The sequence below is a fragment of the Limulus polyphemus genome, unplaced genomic scaffold (genome assembly GCF_000517525.1).
Source record: "Limulus polyphemus unplaced genomic scaffold, Limulus_polyphemus-2.1.2 Scaffold30, whole genome shotgun sequence".
Taxonomy (NCBI): Eukaryota; Metazoa; Arthropoda; class Merostomata; order Xiphosura; family Limulidae; genus Limulus; species Limulus polyphemus.
In genome coordinates, this window is record NW_013665640.1 from 59,312 (window position 1) to 76,369 (window position 17,058).

At 31.1% G+C, this 17,058-nt stretch overlaps 1 protein-coding gene across 2 annotated transcripts in view; it reads left to right on the plus strand.

Annotated features, from left to right (window-relative positions):
• Positions 1-3,211: 3,211 nt before the first annotated feature.
• The window catches only part of LOC106459823 (RING finger protein 121-like), a 67,921-nt gene continuing 54,074 nt past the window's right edge, over positions 3,212-17,058 (plus strand). The window contains exon 1 of one of the 2 annotated variants that reach the window (XM_013919490.2): positions 3,212-3,362. In XM_013919490.2, coding sequence (XP_013774944.1) covers positions 3,291-3,362 — 72 coding nt within the window. In that variant the 5' untranslated portion in view covers positions 3,212-3,290. The remainder of the gene's footprint in view (positions 3,363-17,058) is intronic. The other variant, XM_022386523.1, reaches the window with a different exon arrangement.

Genomic DNA, 17,058 nt, shown 5'->3' on the forward strand with positions numbered 1-17,058 from the left:
TTTACTCTCTTGTTATGAAAAACAACTAAACAATAATGAAATATTAAGTCACAAAATAAATAAATTAATAATACCTACGCTAAACAGTTTTGTACATCGAACATCATTAATCAGATTTATTTTTGTTCTTAATTCTTCTTTAAATATTAGTCTTGTACTTCTAATTTTTTATCTCTTTCTTCTTTTCCGTCTTTAAACTGTTTCGTTATTTCCAGGCAGAACTTCGATTTCATTTCTGGATCTGGTTGTCATGTTTTTTTTAGCAAAGTTATATTTTGTTTTCATCAAAATAATCCCACTTCTGATATAAGTGTTGTATCGTATTATTTCATTGGGTGGGTCTTTCAAACTGTTTGGTGAAAATAACTGTGTAGTTCAGTCCACGTAATGATAGTTTATTTTGTCTCTCCCTTAAGGTTTTCTACATGTTAGGGTTTGGTATTTATTTGTTTTGTGACAGACATTGCCTCTGTTGTGTAGATCTTACATCTTGAGAATTTATAGACGTAACAGGAATGTTGTAAGAAAGGCATTATTTTGATTTATTGCCATGCTTGTCATTAATTTGACATGTGGATAACTTAGCAATTGTATTTGCTTTAGAGCTTCTTTTGTGTTACTTGACATTTAAATATTCTGTTCTCTTCCTGCCTCAAGCTATTATCTGTGACTCTGTCCTAGGGTTGCTTAATTATTGTATGAAGGGTGATCCTGCATCACCACAAGGATTATTCAAAACAGGCATTTCTTCATATATCGTCCTCATTGTTTGTCCTTGTTGTTTTCCTGATATTTTATTATTCATCCAAGAATACCTATTTTCAAAATATTTTTAATCCCTCATGCAAATTTTTAGTACTTTCCCATATTTTGTTTTCTCTTTTTCTTCAGAAATTTGTTTCTCCAGATAAATTAAGGTTTTAATTGATTATTAGCTGTTTTCTTTTTGATTAACTAGCCATTCAACATATCCAGTTGACATTCTCTTTTCCAGAGTGCCATCCATCTCTACACAGGATCAGTTGTTTTTTAGTGCGAGTTTTTCTTGCATGATTTAGTTGAATCAGAAAATATTTATACTCTTGAAAAAAAAAAAAGGCTGTAAAGTCTATAATGGACAGCTCACCCAAAACTTCATTTTTGTACGTCAGCAATTCCACCCAAAAAACAGGCAATGAATTAGGATCTGGTAACAAATTTGTCTGAGTTAAAGGCGATCTCAGTTTTTAATTATATTATTTTTGTCAAGACCAGTGAATGATCAAGATGGATATATATATAATATTGCAGTTAGTATATCTTTCTATTTTGTCCACTAGGATTGTAATTTTAACTTGAGCTTGTGTTGTCCTTCTGCGTTTTTATCCAAGGATGTATTGAAAGCAAATTTTCCTGTACTTGGACTTCCACTTTTATGTGACTATCAACTGGATTATTCTTGTTATGGTGGAATTGGATTTCCAAGAAGGTTGTGTTTTGAAACTTTCCAAGCTTCATTTTATCTGTCTTGGGTTTTATATACCTAGGCCTGCTAATTTTTTTCACAAGTATCCTGTGTTATTGGAGCATCATATGATGTTCAGTTCCATGCATTGCATTTTTACTGCCCGTTCATTTCTTTCATTTATTTATTTACTTATTTATTTTGGGTGTTTCTATTCACCAAATTTCTTTCGTTCTTCTGTGATGGTTGTCGTGGGCCTTTTCAATAAGCTTTGATTGGTTAATCCAAGATGTTAGACGGCTTTGGATGTGAAGTCTTTTAAACATTGCATGTTCTGAAATCCCCTTCAGTGGCAATTGTACAGAACCAATACTAATTGCAAGGTGGTGGTTGTTTTTTGTTACAAGAACTACAAAACAATAAAAAATGATAAATATGTGTGTACAAAAGACGGTACTTTTACTGAATGTTGAGAGAGCTCTCAGAATGATTTGTTGAAAGTTGGCGAAAATCTGTACCAATTAACCAAAGAAAACATAGTATTGCATACGCAGAACTATAATGCTATTCTACTCAGATTATTACCTCTCATATATTATAGTGACAATGAATATTCACGAGGGTAGCATTAGCACTAGACACTCTGGGTAAATACTGTGTTTCTTGTAAACTACGGAACATTCGATTTCAACAATCTGGTGCATGGATTCATCAGCTTGAGCAGTTGAATATAGAAGATTCCGGAAGGGGAAAAAACAGTCCAGTGTACCATAAAGCAAGCACACACACACTGGTTGGTTTAGTTTTGTAATAAATATTTTGTATTTCACTTTGTGTTAAGTTACATTATTCCGTTTAATATCACGACTCATTTGGTAAGATAATTAGCATTATTTTCTGTATGATGGAGTTCTCATTAGAATCTTTTGAAGGGCTAGTATGATCATTCACTCTATTTTTGATTGCTTACGTTGTTTGTTTATATATGTGTTTTGTAAATTTGTGTAATACTACACAAGAGTTATCTACGCTTGAACTTCTCCTATAAAATAGTAGGACTTGCACCCACGACTGTAAAGCGTGGAGCGCGATTTTGCGGTGAACCATGACTTTTTATCCAGTTTTCATATACTGACATCAAAAGCTACCTCCCAGTCAAATTTAATGTTTGAGTTAAAAAAAAACTTTCATAGTCTCGTTTCGTCTAACAAACATCTTTCTTGTTTTTTGTTGTTTTTTTTGTTAGTTTAAATAAACTTCACCATTTCCCACTTAACTAGAAAATTTATTGTCCTTCTACGGGTCTAAGTTAAACTTTTTTCGTTTAGTAATATATCACTTTACGCTTTTCATCCACATAGAAAATGACATTTATTTGAAACTCAAGATTTTTAAAAGAAACATTTTATTTTCGGTTATTTTGCTCAAGTTACTCAAATTATCCTAATCTTCAATATGTTATTGTTATTTAGTTATTATTAATATGCATATTTCCTTGTTTGCGTCTATGCTATGCTATGTATTTATTTGTGTTAAATATGTTTGGTTATAGTCTGTACACTTTATAGTAATCGCTGCAAGTGTGTGTTGTTTTTTAATACTGCAGAACTTATTATTGATAATCTTAAAGTGAATTAAAAGTTGTTTTATGTATCTGTAAATTAATATATATTGATTATATTTTGAAATATATATTTTATTCCAATAGGCGGTAACGGGACACAAAAACTAGGTGTTGGTTAATCGTCATCTGTTCTACTATTAGTAGTAATATGACGCTGTATAGTGAGCTTTAAGTTTAATAGCAGAGTTAGCTTTTGTAAAGAGTACATGTAGTTTATCCAACATGGCAAATAGGTTTGGTCATAATCATCTCCATGCGCATGGTGGTTTTCTGAAAGAAGATTTATTAAATGAGGTAATCACTGAAGTGTTCGCTAATAGTATTACAGTAATTTTTGGTGTTCCTGCAGAAGATGGTACTAATAGTAATATTATAAAACAATTAATTAAAAGCTATGATTTGTACTATTACTACTAACGACACATTGACAGTGAGTGAGTGAGTGATGTTGATCATACCATCACAAGTTCATAACTTGACTGGCACTTAGAATTTAGATCAATTTTGGAGTTTTTGTACACTATAGAAAGTTAGTATTTAAAAAATAATACTATTATTTGTCGTTCTGTTTTTCTGACTTAAGATTAATAAGTATTTTTTTCTAATCAATTGAAAACGCTTTCATAATCATAGCCGATATTGAATGAAATTGAAAGAGAAAAACACTTAACTCTTAAAACGTGTGCACATTTCGCAATTACATAACTCATTCACTGTAACTTGTAAACAGTAATGTATAATATTAAGATTAAGAATATTAAACAATAATTTGGGCATAACGTTGTCACTATCACAGTATCAAACGGAAGTGGCAAATTCAGTTTCACTTTCAGCCCTTTACGTTGGATTTCCAAAATGATTTGTTTAAGAACTAGTAAGAAACTAAACGTTACCGAGTTAGGCCTACCACATGTATCAGGATGTCATATCATTCAATTTTCAAAATAAAACGTTATTAACCACCAGTGTCAGGCAATATTACTACTACCTGCATTCGTATTGTATTACTTATTACTGAAAATGATAATATTAATTTTGCACATTATTTGCAAAAAGTAGTTACATCATTATTACTCATCATAATTGTTTTCTGTTATTATGTCAAAAAACTTATTTTGTTTCAAATTATTGGATAATGTCGGACAGCATTACAAAGGTATAATTAATGCATATGAAAATATCCTTTACTGGACACTCAAATTGTGTTTCAGTCAGTTAAGACCTGTGACACAATATTTACAATGGTACATTAATCAGAATATGACAAACATCCATCTTAAGGCTTTAACTCATGTATTCACTGTTTTTTTCTCCTTGCACATTGTAGTGTTTTTTACATCTAAAATCTCAAAATAATTCCATTATTTCTATCCATGAAATGATATTTTTGTCATTGTTTTCAATTTTCAACTTTAAATAAAATGGTAAACCAAAACAATAAATACAATTGTTAGCATCATCATGTGATTAGCAAGAAGAAAAAAAAAAGTCTGGTAGCATTAAATAATATTAAAATTAAAAGTATAATAATATTAATTTTTTAAGAAGTAATACATTATATATTACCCTAATAGTTTCATTTTCAGTTTTATTACTGATTAAGTATATATTTTTACAGTAAATATAATTTGTTTTTAGAACAGGTACGAAGTTTGCATCAGTGGTGTGATCATTCTTGTGTACTTGAGAATGAATGCACCAGTGATTGAAACATCATACATATTCTAAAAATAAGGCTTACTTACTGTAAAAGCTGTGACGTAGAATAAAATTATATTACCCTGTTATTTATAAAATATATTATTATAACTTGTTGCTTTTGTTGACACAACCTCAACACTATTAACTAATACAGTGTCTTTCTGAAGTCTGGTGCTGCATTTTTTCTTTTATTCTGCAGATTGTTAAAAATTCTACATTTTTCTAAATTTCACAGAGTTTTATGATTGTATATTATTCCTAAGATAATTTTCTGTAATTAGTAACAATATTATTAACTTATGAAAGAAGTATTGAAAATTAAAGAGAAGACTGAATGTGTCAAAATAATTGCAGACTTGTCTTTTATCCAGAATCTGTGTAACTTAATTTGCATGAAATTTTAAAGTATTTGTACATAAAATAAGAATCTAACATATCTTTGTGAACTCTGAATTAGCTTGCATGAATAGTGGGCAAGTCGTTCTGCCTTAACATTGGCTCTTGCTATTTCCAACTAGTAGTAATACAGTAGTAACTAATATATAGTTAATAATAATTTTGTAGGCTTATTAGTGTTATACTATTTGTGGGAACATTTTTTTAGTCTTATAAAAGATGCTTTGCAAATTCATATAACAAGTCATAAACATTTCTTGGGTAGTCAACTTTGTTTCAGTAAGGGAAAATCTCGCTTTAATTATCACTGACATTCTTGAAATGGTTACAGTTAACATAGATGAGGGTAATAGTGTGTAAATGGATTTTCAGAAAACATTTGAAAAGGCGTGATACAAAAGGCTTGTTAAAAATGATCTCTGTACATGTGGGGGAGAAATTGGCTCATTGGAAGGAAAAATGGCTGGATGAAAGAAAGCAGAGGGTTGTTATAACTGGAGTTCTGTCAAACTGGATTAATGTCACAAGTGGGTACCTGAGAGCTCAATGTTAGAACCTTTTCTCATTTTGGTTTACACCAGTAAGGACAATGAAATAGTTGAAGGAATAAGCAGTGAATTGCTTAAATTTGCTGATAATATTAATATTTTGGGTGTTCTGTATTATGAGCATGCTGCTACTTTACAAAAGGATTGATTATTTTATGGAGGAAGTAAAGAATCTTGGTGTTTTGGTTAATCAGTCTTTTAGTCTATGCCATTGCTAGTGGTAGGGTAAATAGGACTTTAGGTTGTATTTATACAATTACTAACATATATCCTATCAAAAATGATGGGGTAAGTACCCCACCCCATAGTATACCCTAACCTCACATTTCACAGCTAACTGAAATAAATAAACTTTGCAAAATCAAGCTTGACCAACAAAGAGGCAGAAAAGTGCAGTCTAGGCAGTCAGACATCAGTAAATTCCTTTGTGAGCCAATCAAAATTAAGATCATTCAGGAAATGAATTTGTGGCATATTCCTAGAATAATTATGGGTTAAAATCAGTTATGTTAACAACTTCTAATATATAGCAAAGCCAGTGCATTTTGGTAACATTGTGTTTCAACAATGTCGTTTATGTGATATTGCTTAGCAACAAAAGTATAACCTAATATTGTTGTTAGTCTACATACTGAAAGTATAAAAAGAAATGTATAGACAACAAAACTGGAAAAATATTATTTGATTGCTTAATTTTGTCTCTGTTGATTAAAGAGGTTTGTTATTTATTTAAAATGTTTGTGATATAATAGAAAATAGCTTAATTCAGAAAGGATTTAAGTTTAAATTGAATCAATATTTTTACTTTCATGATAAATTTTATGCAGTTGGCTCTAGGCTATGTGATCCCACACTGCATCTTTACTTTAGGCTTATTATACCAACACTCACTACATTTATAAGGTTTCAAGGCACCCTCCTCCCTTCATGGCTCATTTGCACCCCCTGTCACTAAAATCGTAATGGGCAGACAGTAATCAAACTATTCTATCTGGATAAATTCATCTTGGCTTTTATGACTTCTCCTATTTCAAGATATCAAACTGGATGTGATACACACAATGGCTTTTATATAGGTTAGATTAAATATATGTCTGAAGAGGTTGTACTTTCATTGTATAGGTCAATGGTTATGCATTATTTGGAGTATTTCTCTTAGTCTTAGGCTCATTACCTTAAGACATTAAATTGTTGGAAAGGTTCAAAGGAAGGCTATTAGGATGATACCTGGGATGGATGGAAAGGTTGTCATACAAGGACAAGTTAAGATCTCTGAAATTGTTTTCTTGCAAAAAAAGAAGAGTTAGTGAGGATAGTGTTGATGCATTATCTTTTTTCGTACTTAATGGTGAGAACAGTAGGACTAGGGATGCATATAAATTTTAACAGTGTAAGAGTGATCTTCAGCTAAGACATTTATTTTTCTAATAAGGATGGTTGACTTTGGAATGGGTTGCATTCATGTGTGGTGGATGCAGTAAATTTAAGGGAATTTAGGAAAAATGTTGATAGATATTGAAATTATATTAAAAGGCTAGTTTTGGGGGTATTTTTTATTTATTATTATTATTTTTTCAATTTTAGATTAGTGGATGGGACAGCTTTGATGAATCAAGAACTCCCTATTGACCTTAAATATCATGATATAATGTATTATCATAAGGATTCCCATAACTTGTACTAATACACTAACCTGCTTGTAGTCACAGATAATAAGGTTAACTACATTACATGTTGAACTGTTATATATGATATGAATGGCTAGAGTACTATATGAGTGCCCTCCTGTCTCTTGTTATGACAGTTATAAGTAAAAATATAAAAATTGTGTAATATCTAATAACTTATTTTAATAAATAAGACTGATCAAGTTGAGAATTTCTTCCTATATTTAAAAACGATAATAGTGGGAGAATAAAGAAAATACTAAAGCTGAACAATTTCATTAAATGTTGGGAGTATTTTCTTAACATTTTGTTTTTGGAAAAGCTTGTATAAATTACTGAAAGTTTAAAAATCTGTTGGTACTCATAAAATTTACTTTAAAACCAAAAAGTTTTAAACTTAGTAAGGAGATGGTGAGGTTTTAATTACTGTCTATCAAAATGGAAAATTTGTGATTGTTAGAAAATCTGAAGTGATCCTGTGAAACTACAATAGGTACTTAAGTTTATTGAAAGTGATAGTTTAAAAAGGTATTTTGGAAATTGGCATTTATTAAATTACATTGAGCATGGTTTTGAAAAAAATTATTTTATGCATATCGAATTGGTGGAAAAATGGGGAAGTATGTTGACAATTGGATTGGTAATAGAGGGTAAATAAAGGTAATGGGCATTTTATGATTGGAATTATGTGATAGTGGGATCCTTTAAAGTTTTTGTGAGACCATCATTTAAGTCATGGATTTGGATCAATTATTGAAGAATGAAATATATCTAAGTTTGTTGATTATACTAAGCTTCTGAGGAAGGCTGATATAATGATATTTTTCATGCTCAAAAGAAATGAATAGCTAAGTGGCTTCAGATTTTAAAGAGAGGAAAAATCATCCTACCACAGGAACTTATGATGTTAAAATAATTTCTTATTGTTTATATTTTATGTTTCCTGTAAGGGCATTAGATAATTCACCCATGTAAAGTGACGGCATTAAAATATTAAACTCGGAGACAATTTAAACATAACTTGTTAATCAAGAAAGAATTAGTCAGTAAAGAAATGACTAGTCATGTCATGATTGTCATAAGGTATGAATAATATGCTAAACATCAAATTTTTTTACTGATAATTCTAAAGAAACCTAACCCTTAATGTTTTCTTTCCACATCTGAAGGTAGCCATTGAAGGGATTTTACACATTTTATTATTGCATGCTTATTTACATGGAGGTAATTGTATTTCTTTAAGAATGATGTTCCAGGTTCCATTCTGCTCTTGAAACTGCTTCTTCTAGTTGTCCGTCTTGTACACTCTAATGACCTTAATTATTCACTATTACCTCACATTGCAACATCCAATCTAAGAAACTTCTGTGAAGGATAGGGGCCTCAGTTTTAGTACACACATCTTGACAAACTTTTCTCAATTCCTCCACTCGCTAGGATGTTGGTTTCAAGAAGTAAACAAATCAAATGTATAGAAGTATATAGGTTAGTATTTGTGTAACTTCACAGATACTGTGTTCAAGAAGGGGTTGTATGAATACTAGGCTTTTTTCCCAATGGTTTATTGAAATACTGCTGTGTATTTAGAAGTATATCTTAATGATTTTTTCTTTTTCCTGATATAGCTCTATCATAATTGGTGTCAGTACATTATTATAATAGTAACTAGAGTTTACCTTTGTTTTACTGTGCACTTTGTAAAGTGTAATTTCCCACTGTATGTATATTAAATCTGCTGTAACCACAAAACTTTAAAATACTTTCTTTACATTCTCTCTAACATGTTGGAAAGTCCATATCACCTCAAGGTTGGTAGCAAATTGCCAAATTTCTTATTGCAGACATTTAAGTACAACCAAGCTTTATCCGTGGTTGAAACAAACTTCCATCTCTTGCAAAATATATTGGGTGTAACATTCTGTAGTTTTTTTTCTCACCAGTGTGTCTGAAGAGCATCTTCTGCACTTGTGTTCATGCTTCTGTACAAGAGCAAATTTTTTGTGGAATACCTTATGTATTGTTGATAAGGTATGTTTAATTTGCTCACAGTCACTTTCTGAAGAAAAAGGGGTTCTTGTGTGACCAGTCTCCAAAGATTTCTAGTGGTAACAACAGGCCTTTGTGTGGGGGACTGGTATTTAGCTTGTTTAACAAGGATGTGTTGATCTTCTCTTGCTGATGCTATTTACCATGCTATAGATATTCATCTTTATTATTTGTGTGCTCTGGGTTTTGCATCTTGTTGCCGTGTCACTATATGAATATCCTTCCTTGGATAGAGATTTAACATGTATTCCCCTAGTCGTAATTCTGTCTTGATATCATTGAACTATCAAATGGTCAATAATTTGCTGCAAACCAAATATACAGGTGTGAAACATGTCACTCATGATACCACAGCTTGCATCTTTTGTGACATGCCACTGAATTAACATCTGCAAGTTATTCTTATAAAATATGATTAACACTCCATTGGAAAAACTTATGTGATGTATATGTTACTTAACAAAAGGATCCTGGATTGCATAAAAGTAGTTAAAAGTGGTCTTTATAAGAATATTACAAACAGGTGTTTTCACATGGTTGAACAACACCATACATTTCAACATTATACAGTTCAGTGTAGAAGCATTTCCAGGCTGTGGGGCAAATCCTTTAAGCTTAGCTACATATCCCAGAGCATCAGACAGTGTTACTCATTGAACTTATTCTGTGTCCATCTTGACCAACTGCATCATCATAATCACCATTCACAGGGAAGGCAGAGTCCATCTATGGACAGATTTCTGTCAATGGAAAGAAATTAAATTCGTAAAAATATAAAAATCAGACTTCTTAATTTCAATATTGGACGAACAGCTACTACAAATGTATGCCTGCTTTGAAACATTCAGACGAACATTTACAGATATGCAACTTCAGAAATATTGTAGACCAGAATGTACATGTTAAACCTTTCACAACGAGCTGATATTTATGCCAAAATATATGGTAACTCTGAGCATTCTTCATAAAACCTCATAAGATTTTGTTAAAGTTTATAAGTATCTTGCACACAAAAAATGACATTATTGTAATAATATTTTTGTAATAAAAGTGTTATTTATCTAAAGTAGTTATTTGTGCTCAAACTGTGAATAGTTCGAGTGGAAGGTAATTTTCATTTTAAGTATAAAAATATTTTTCTACATCTTATAGTTTTCATATTTCATTTGCATAACCTATAGAACCTCCTAAATGAATATCAAAAGTTTCTTTAAGGTAAATGTTTATATTTTATTTTCATTTTCTCTACAATATTACTAACTCTAGCTATAATCATCAATGTGAAAGGAATAAAATTAGGAAATAGATAAAGTACATACCTTTTAATTTTTTATAGAATGTTTTTACAGATATTCCTTTGATTGTAGTCATAATTTCAGGTATTTTTCTTTTCATCTATAGTTAATTTTTAATGTTTTATTTTCTTTTATTGTCCTTTACCATTCATTATTCATCTTGACACAAGTCAATGGTGCCCTCAAGGTATATTACAGTGTCTCTGGCAGAAATGTATATCCCTTTGACAAAATTTTCATGCACTGCATAATATTGTAAGCCTTCAGAACTGACGCATGTTTAAAAAATGTTTAAACCTTTCAATTATGCATTTTAAAACATAAATAATATATAATTAACTAAAATATAAAAGTAAGATCCAAATACAATTTAACTGTACCTCAAACTATAACATATTTAGGTAAGAAACAACTGCAACTGCTATAGTCAAACAAACAGCCAACAATACTACAGTCAGTTACATGTACCCCGTGACGACAACTGTGTGCCAATAACAATTGTTAGATTATAGTGTAAAATGAACTCTTTCTAATGACTATATACACGGATATGGATCTTCTACATGTAGGCTACAAAGCTCAAACAAATCTGTTGAAGGTGAGAATGGCACCTGTCAGGGATTGACAAAATGTATTTCTTGTTCCAACAGCATTCATTCAGAGATCTTTGAAATGTATGTGTTGATAGGTTAAGTAAGTGTCTTATAATCTAGAGGTACATCTACACAAATGGCATTGTGTTATTGAAGATACAGAGTGCCAAAGTAGAGAAATTTCATAACTTGTTGGTCACGTGACAATACATCTGAAGTTTTAAGTCATTGTTTTAAAGGTTTCTTTTGAAATAAAGGACTTAAAACTTAGATAACATAAAACATTGAATCATCACATGCATTATAATGTTAATTTCATTCACATACATTGATAGTAAAGTGTTTAATTAAATTTTGAATGTAACTCAGTGACTTGCACAGAAAAGTGTTTGAAGGGGTACCTGTCTCGATAGGGTTAAAAATATAGTTGATTGAAAGTTTTCCGAAGTGAAGTATGCGAGCGGGTGTTGTGAGATTTTCATGTTTTATGCACAACTTATGAGCCAATTTAGTGATGATACATTCAAAGTTATTCCTGTACACAGCCATGAAAGTACTCAAACTCAATCAAGATCTATATTCACTTTATTTTGTCTGTAATAGGCCAAAACTTGTAAGTGACTTAGCCTATAACAACGTTACTTAGTTGTAAGTTGTAAAACTAAACAATCTAAAGTTAACATTAACAACAATGTCATTGTAAGCATGTTAAGGTTAGGTAGAAAGAAGGCTTACCCGGCTGCATGCTTCGTAAGTCTGTTTTTTGCAGAAAATTTAGAATTACATTGGGAAACTTTTGTAAAAGTGAACTTCAGGCCTACATGATGTGTCCACAGTTAACTAATTTTTACCTGTAAAATATCAACTTTTTTCATAGCTGAATCTACACAGAAATATGAAAATGATTTGACATGACTTTTAGAATGACAGTAGTCAGTAGATTTTATCCATGATTGAGACTTGTTTCAGCAACTGAGAGACAGTCATCTCATTGTGCTTTCACATTTGTGCAATATTGTTCTGTAGCTTTTGCTTCTAGTACTTGAGCTTCATTGCTTATGTTATCTCTTGGTCCAAAGGTTGGACTTTGGATCTTTTAATAAAAAAAAAAAAAAAATCAACTTAGCATTGTTGATTGTTATCTTCAGATGGGAAGGTGCATTGTCGAGGGAGAATAGCTTGTTCCAACCTTGGTGTTCCATCTTCAGACTGATTTATGTCTGCCATTCCTCAAAAATGCAATTAGTCATCCATGCTTTGTTTTTCAGAATAATACTTCACTGGTAAGGAGAATACAGGAATCTTCTTAAAATGTCTTGTGTTAGCAGTCTTTTTTGTTTTGTTTTTTGTCCCACTGTAAGAACCTATTCTTTCTCACCACCCATGCTAACACAGAATAATATTGTCAGTATCTATTTTGACATCTTTCTAGTACTTAGTTTTTAAATTTCTACAGAGGAACATTTTGCTTGGTGGATTACGATAAAGCTTCAACTCATTCTGCAAGTCTTAAAGCTTTTCTCTTTGAAGATGCAATTTCTTTAACACTTGCATGCAGCTACACCTTTTCAAAGCAAAATCAAATATGACTTGCAAGTATAGCAGCATCATAGTAGATTTTGCTTAATCTTGTTCCCATACAAAACATTATAAAAATTCAAATTAACCCTTTTGCAATACAAGTTGGCACATTAAAGGCACAAATCATGACCCCAGGCCAATTTGGTATAGTTGTTTGGTCACCTTATGCAGTGAGTTGGTATATACAGTGTCATTAAGTAGAGAAAACTGATGGGGAATTATAAAATTAGTCATTATGACCATAATTTCAGTATAGGATATCAGTAATATAGAATTCCAAATGTTTTATAAAGGTTGGTCAGTGTAAAGTAGAATTGACAAAAAAAATATTAAAAAGGTACCTGGAATAATAAAGAACAACAGAGGTTTGACTTTTCCAGCTATACTTTTGGTCATGCTCAATTTATATAATAATTATAGGTTGCATTTAGTTACTAATGGTTTTTTGTATGTGTTGTTTGAGTAATAATAAATTAGATAGTACACACAAATAAACTGAATATTTTACTGTTACAGAACTCCCAACTAACTGTACTCACAAACCTTAAATATCCTTATGTCTTCTTGTATAAGAATATTGTTGGAGTTTTAAAACAGACTTAACACAAAATGATTATCAAGAACTAAATTGTTATCAAAGAAGCTATAAAAAAATTCCAGGTTTGTTGCTTGTTCCTAAGTTTTGTAAATTTTGCAGTACAATCCTTTTTTACCTATCATAAGAACTTCACTTTTCAAAAGTCATATATTACTTTTTATGTATTATTCAAATTGGTATACACAGATAAAAATCTTTTCAATCCAATCATGTTTATCTATTGGCTCTGTCTTGTTTGGAGATAATACAGACAAAAGGAGAAACTTACATCAGTTGTTCATACCAAAGGTCAACTGCAAAACTCACAAAAAATATGTTCTTTGACTGCTGAGTACCTCAGTATAATTGGCATGGACAGAACTTTCAACCTTGGGTCATGCTAAATAGTGCTGTTAATGTACAAGAACTCAAATATCAGAAAAAAGAATTACAACAACAACCTGTCCTGCTGGCTCCTATTAATTTGAGCTGGGATGGGACATCTCATATTCTTACCACTAGTTTTTCTTTCATCTTCAAAATAGACTACTTATTTATATAGCTGGTGCAGAGGTGGGTGGGAAAAGTCTTGTAATTTCATCAGGTGAGGAATAAGCCATTATGAAAGCCTTCAGACAGTGTTTTTGTCCCAGAAGAACGTTATATGCACTTGTCATGTGTAGGAAAATGTTATCAGACAGATGCAACATAAAGTTGGAACAGAGGACAAAAAAATTAAAGGTGTACTTAATGGCATTTTTTGGACATGACAAAATGTTGTGAGCAAGGACTTTTTCAATTTCAATTTAAAGATGTTGCAACTAGAAATAAAATATGTTAAGGAAATATTGAGTTTTAAGACATATTTTGGACAAAGTACTGTCACATTTGAAAAACTAATTTTGAGCTGGTCCAACAGAGGAAAGTCCCACTAGACTGTATAAACAATAACTGTGAATCTATTGATATTATACTGAAACTATTCACCAATTGGAAGGTATTAATTCTACCAGACATATTGAGAAAATATGTAGTGTTGTATAGTTGCAGTGCATAGACATTAGAAGGGCTAACCATGGACATGAAAATTATTAATTGGCATCATGTTGTTCCAGATTTTGCATTTCCCAGAATATGTGGTCTGTAATAATGTCAAAGGAACAAAAAGTTAGCTTTGCAGAAGTTCTTAAATAAACCATCAATGAAACCAAAAGCTATAATGTCAAGAGGTGGAAAATTATGCATACTTAAAACTGTTGAGACCATGAGGAAGCCAAGACAGAAGAAGAGTTAAAAAATGCCAAAGCAAAAACATTGAAAAGTAACTTCTCTGGTCACTGAGAAGACCTTTGTTGTAACATTGTTTTTGTAGTACTTGGCAGTAATTTAACAGCACTGTTCTCCTTTTTACAGTGTTACACATTTCATTACTGTTCCTGACTTTTAATGTACATAAACAGTATTATTATTACTATTGTTATTTCTAGGATGGAAATAAGACTCCCATTGTATAGTTGTATGAGCTATTTCTGGTTTTACATGCTACAGACTCTTGTGTATAAGCCAATTGTCAGGAGTTGGATAAGGCTGGGTATTGGCAAGATCTTCACGATATGATACATATCTCAATACAGTAAATTAAGATACACGTGTATATTAAAAAATCACAGTTATTGCTCCACTTGCTACTGGTAAGGAATTTTTGATCAGTTAAGCTTCACAACCTGCTGTCTGTAGATAATGATTTGCTGACAACCTGATGATGATGTTTCAAATGCAAACTTAAATTAGCCGTATTTTCTAAATATTTGATTTGAGCTTTACACATTTTACAAACAACTTGTCTCTTATCAAGAATGTAAGATGAGTTCTTGATGTGAACAAACCTGAAATTAGTCCACACTAACAATTTGAAAGCAACTAGCATGCATAAAATTTCAGTCTTTTTCCATAATTAGACATAATCAATATTAACATAATCCTATGGATTTGGGTAGTCAAAGTCCATGCCATGAGCTTTTTACAGAGTTACATTCAAAATTTAACTAAACAACTTTATTGTTAATGTATATCATTAAACTTGTCATGAAAACATATAGCCTATAATTCAAATTTTAATTTTATATAAGTATGAGGTTTAATTTTTTAATTTCAAAAGGGAATTCATAAATTCTCACCTGTCTGTATCATTTGACACACATTTCCCATTTTTGATTCTCTTACCACTTCTGTATCCTGAGTTTAATATAAATTACACATCATTTCATAAATTAATTATCACATTTTATCTTTCACAAAATGTTGGTATCTCACTCTGATGTTTGCTCTTGGATTATCTATAACCATCAGAAAGACAAGGTTTTAATTTACTCATTTCTGTATAAGGCTAATTTGTTTTGATGATTGTCTTTGAATTATTCAGCCTATGAATTGATTGTTGCTATGCCTAATACTAATTGACCAAGTAAATGAATTATTTTAAAGCACTTATACTTTGTAGTAAAACCGTTGATTGTTCTTGTTAGATATTTGTGTTGGATATTTTATCCTGATTACTGTTTGAGTAAATTTATATACCTAGATTGTATAAAACAAATGTGTTTGTCTTTTCTGCTACAAAAGTGCAATTTGTACAATAGCCTGCAGCTACTACGAACCAGAATGGATGAAACTCCTGTGCAGTAGAAGTCTCATTTCCATCCCTCTTTATTTGTTTACACCAGCAGCTCCAAGTGGGAGTTGTTAAGATTGTCTTTATTAATAACATATTGCAAATATTATATATATTTATTCTACTTGAAATGTGATTGAAAAAATGAATAATAATAAACAACAAGAAAGAGCAATGTCTCTTTCAACTCTATTCCTATTTCAAAATTTGGTACTTTAGGTGTTAAAAAATATGTAACAGATATCAAATAATTGTTATTTTTCCATATGTGTTGTTCATTCATTTGTTGAGTAAGTACATTTTTTGAATGACTACATTGATGGCAGGCTTACTATTAGTTTACTTTTCGAATTACTTTACATATATACATCTTTGTTGTTTTTTATCATTCTTATGTCTGTCAGATGGTGTTGGGTGGGACTTAAAGTGTGTCTGACAGTCCTGTGCAAGACTTATGGTGTATCTTATGGTACAAGACAGTATCCTGGGAAGTGTCAGATGGTCTTGGATGGGTTTTAGATGGACTGAGACAAAGTTCAGCAGCTGCTTCTTTAAGAAAACATACATCCTTATATGTTGTTTAATGCAGTTGACTTTATCAGTTTCAAGCAGTTTTCAATTCTTGATAAAAACCTATGTGTTTTTCACAGTAAAGAACACAGAATATGTCATTTAGATTGACAAATATTCTTCTTAACCCTTTCAAGATGTGTCACAGGTGAAAGGCCATGTCATCTCGTTTGTTGGCTTGCATTCAATGTTTTATTGAACTACTATTTCATGAATTTATGTCAATAACTTTGATATCAAGCTGTAGATTATAATTCAAATTTTAGTACTATATATTACTCAATTTCTTAATTTAAAAGCAAGTATAGAAAGACAATGATAAACATTGATTTTTTTTTGGTGCCA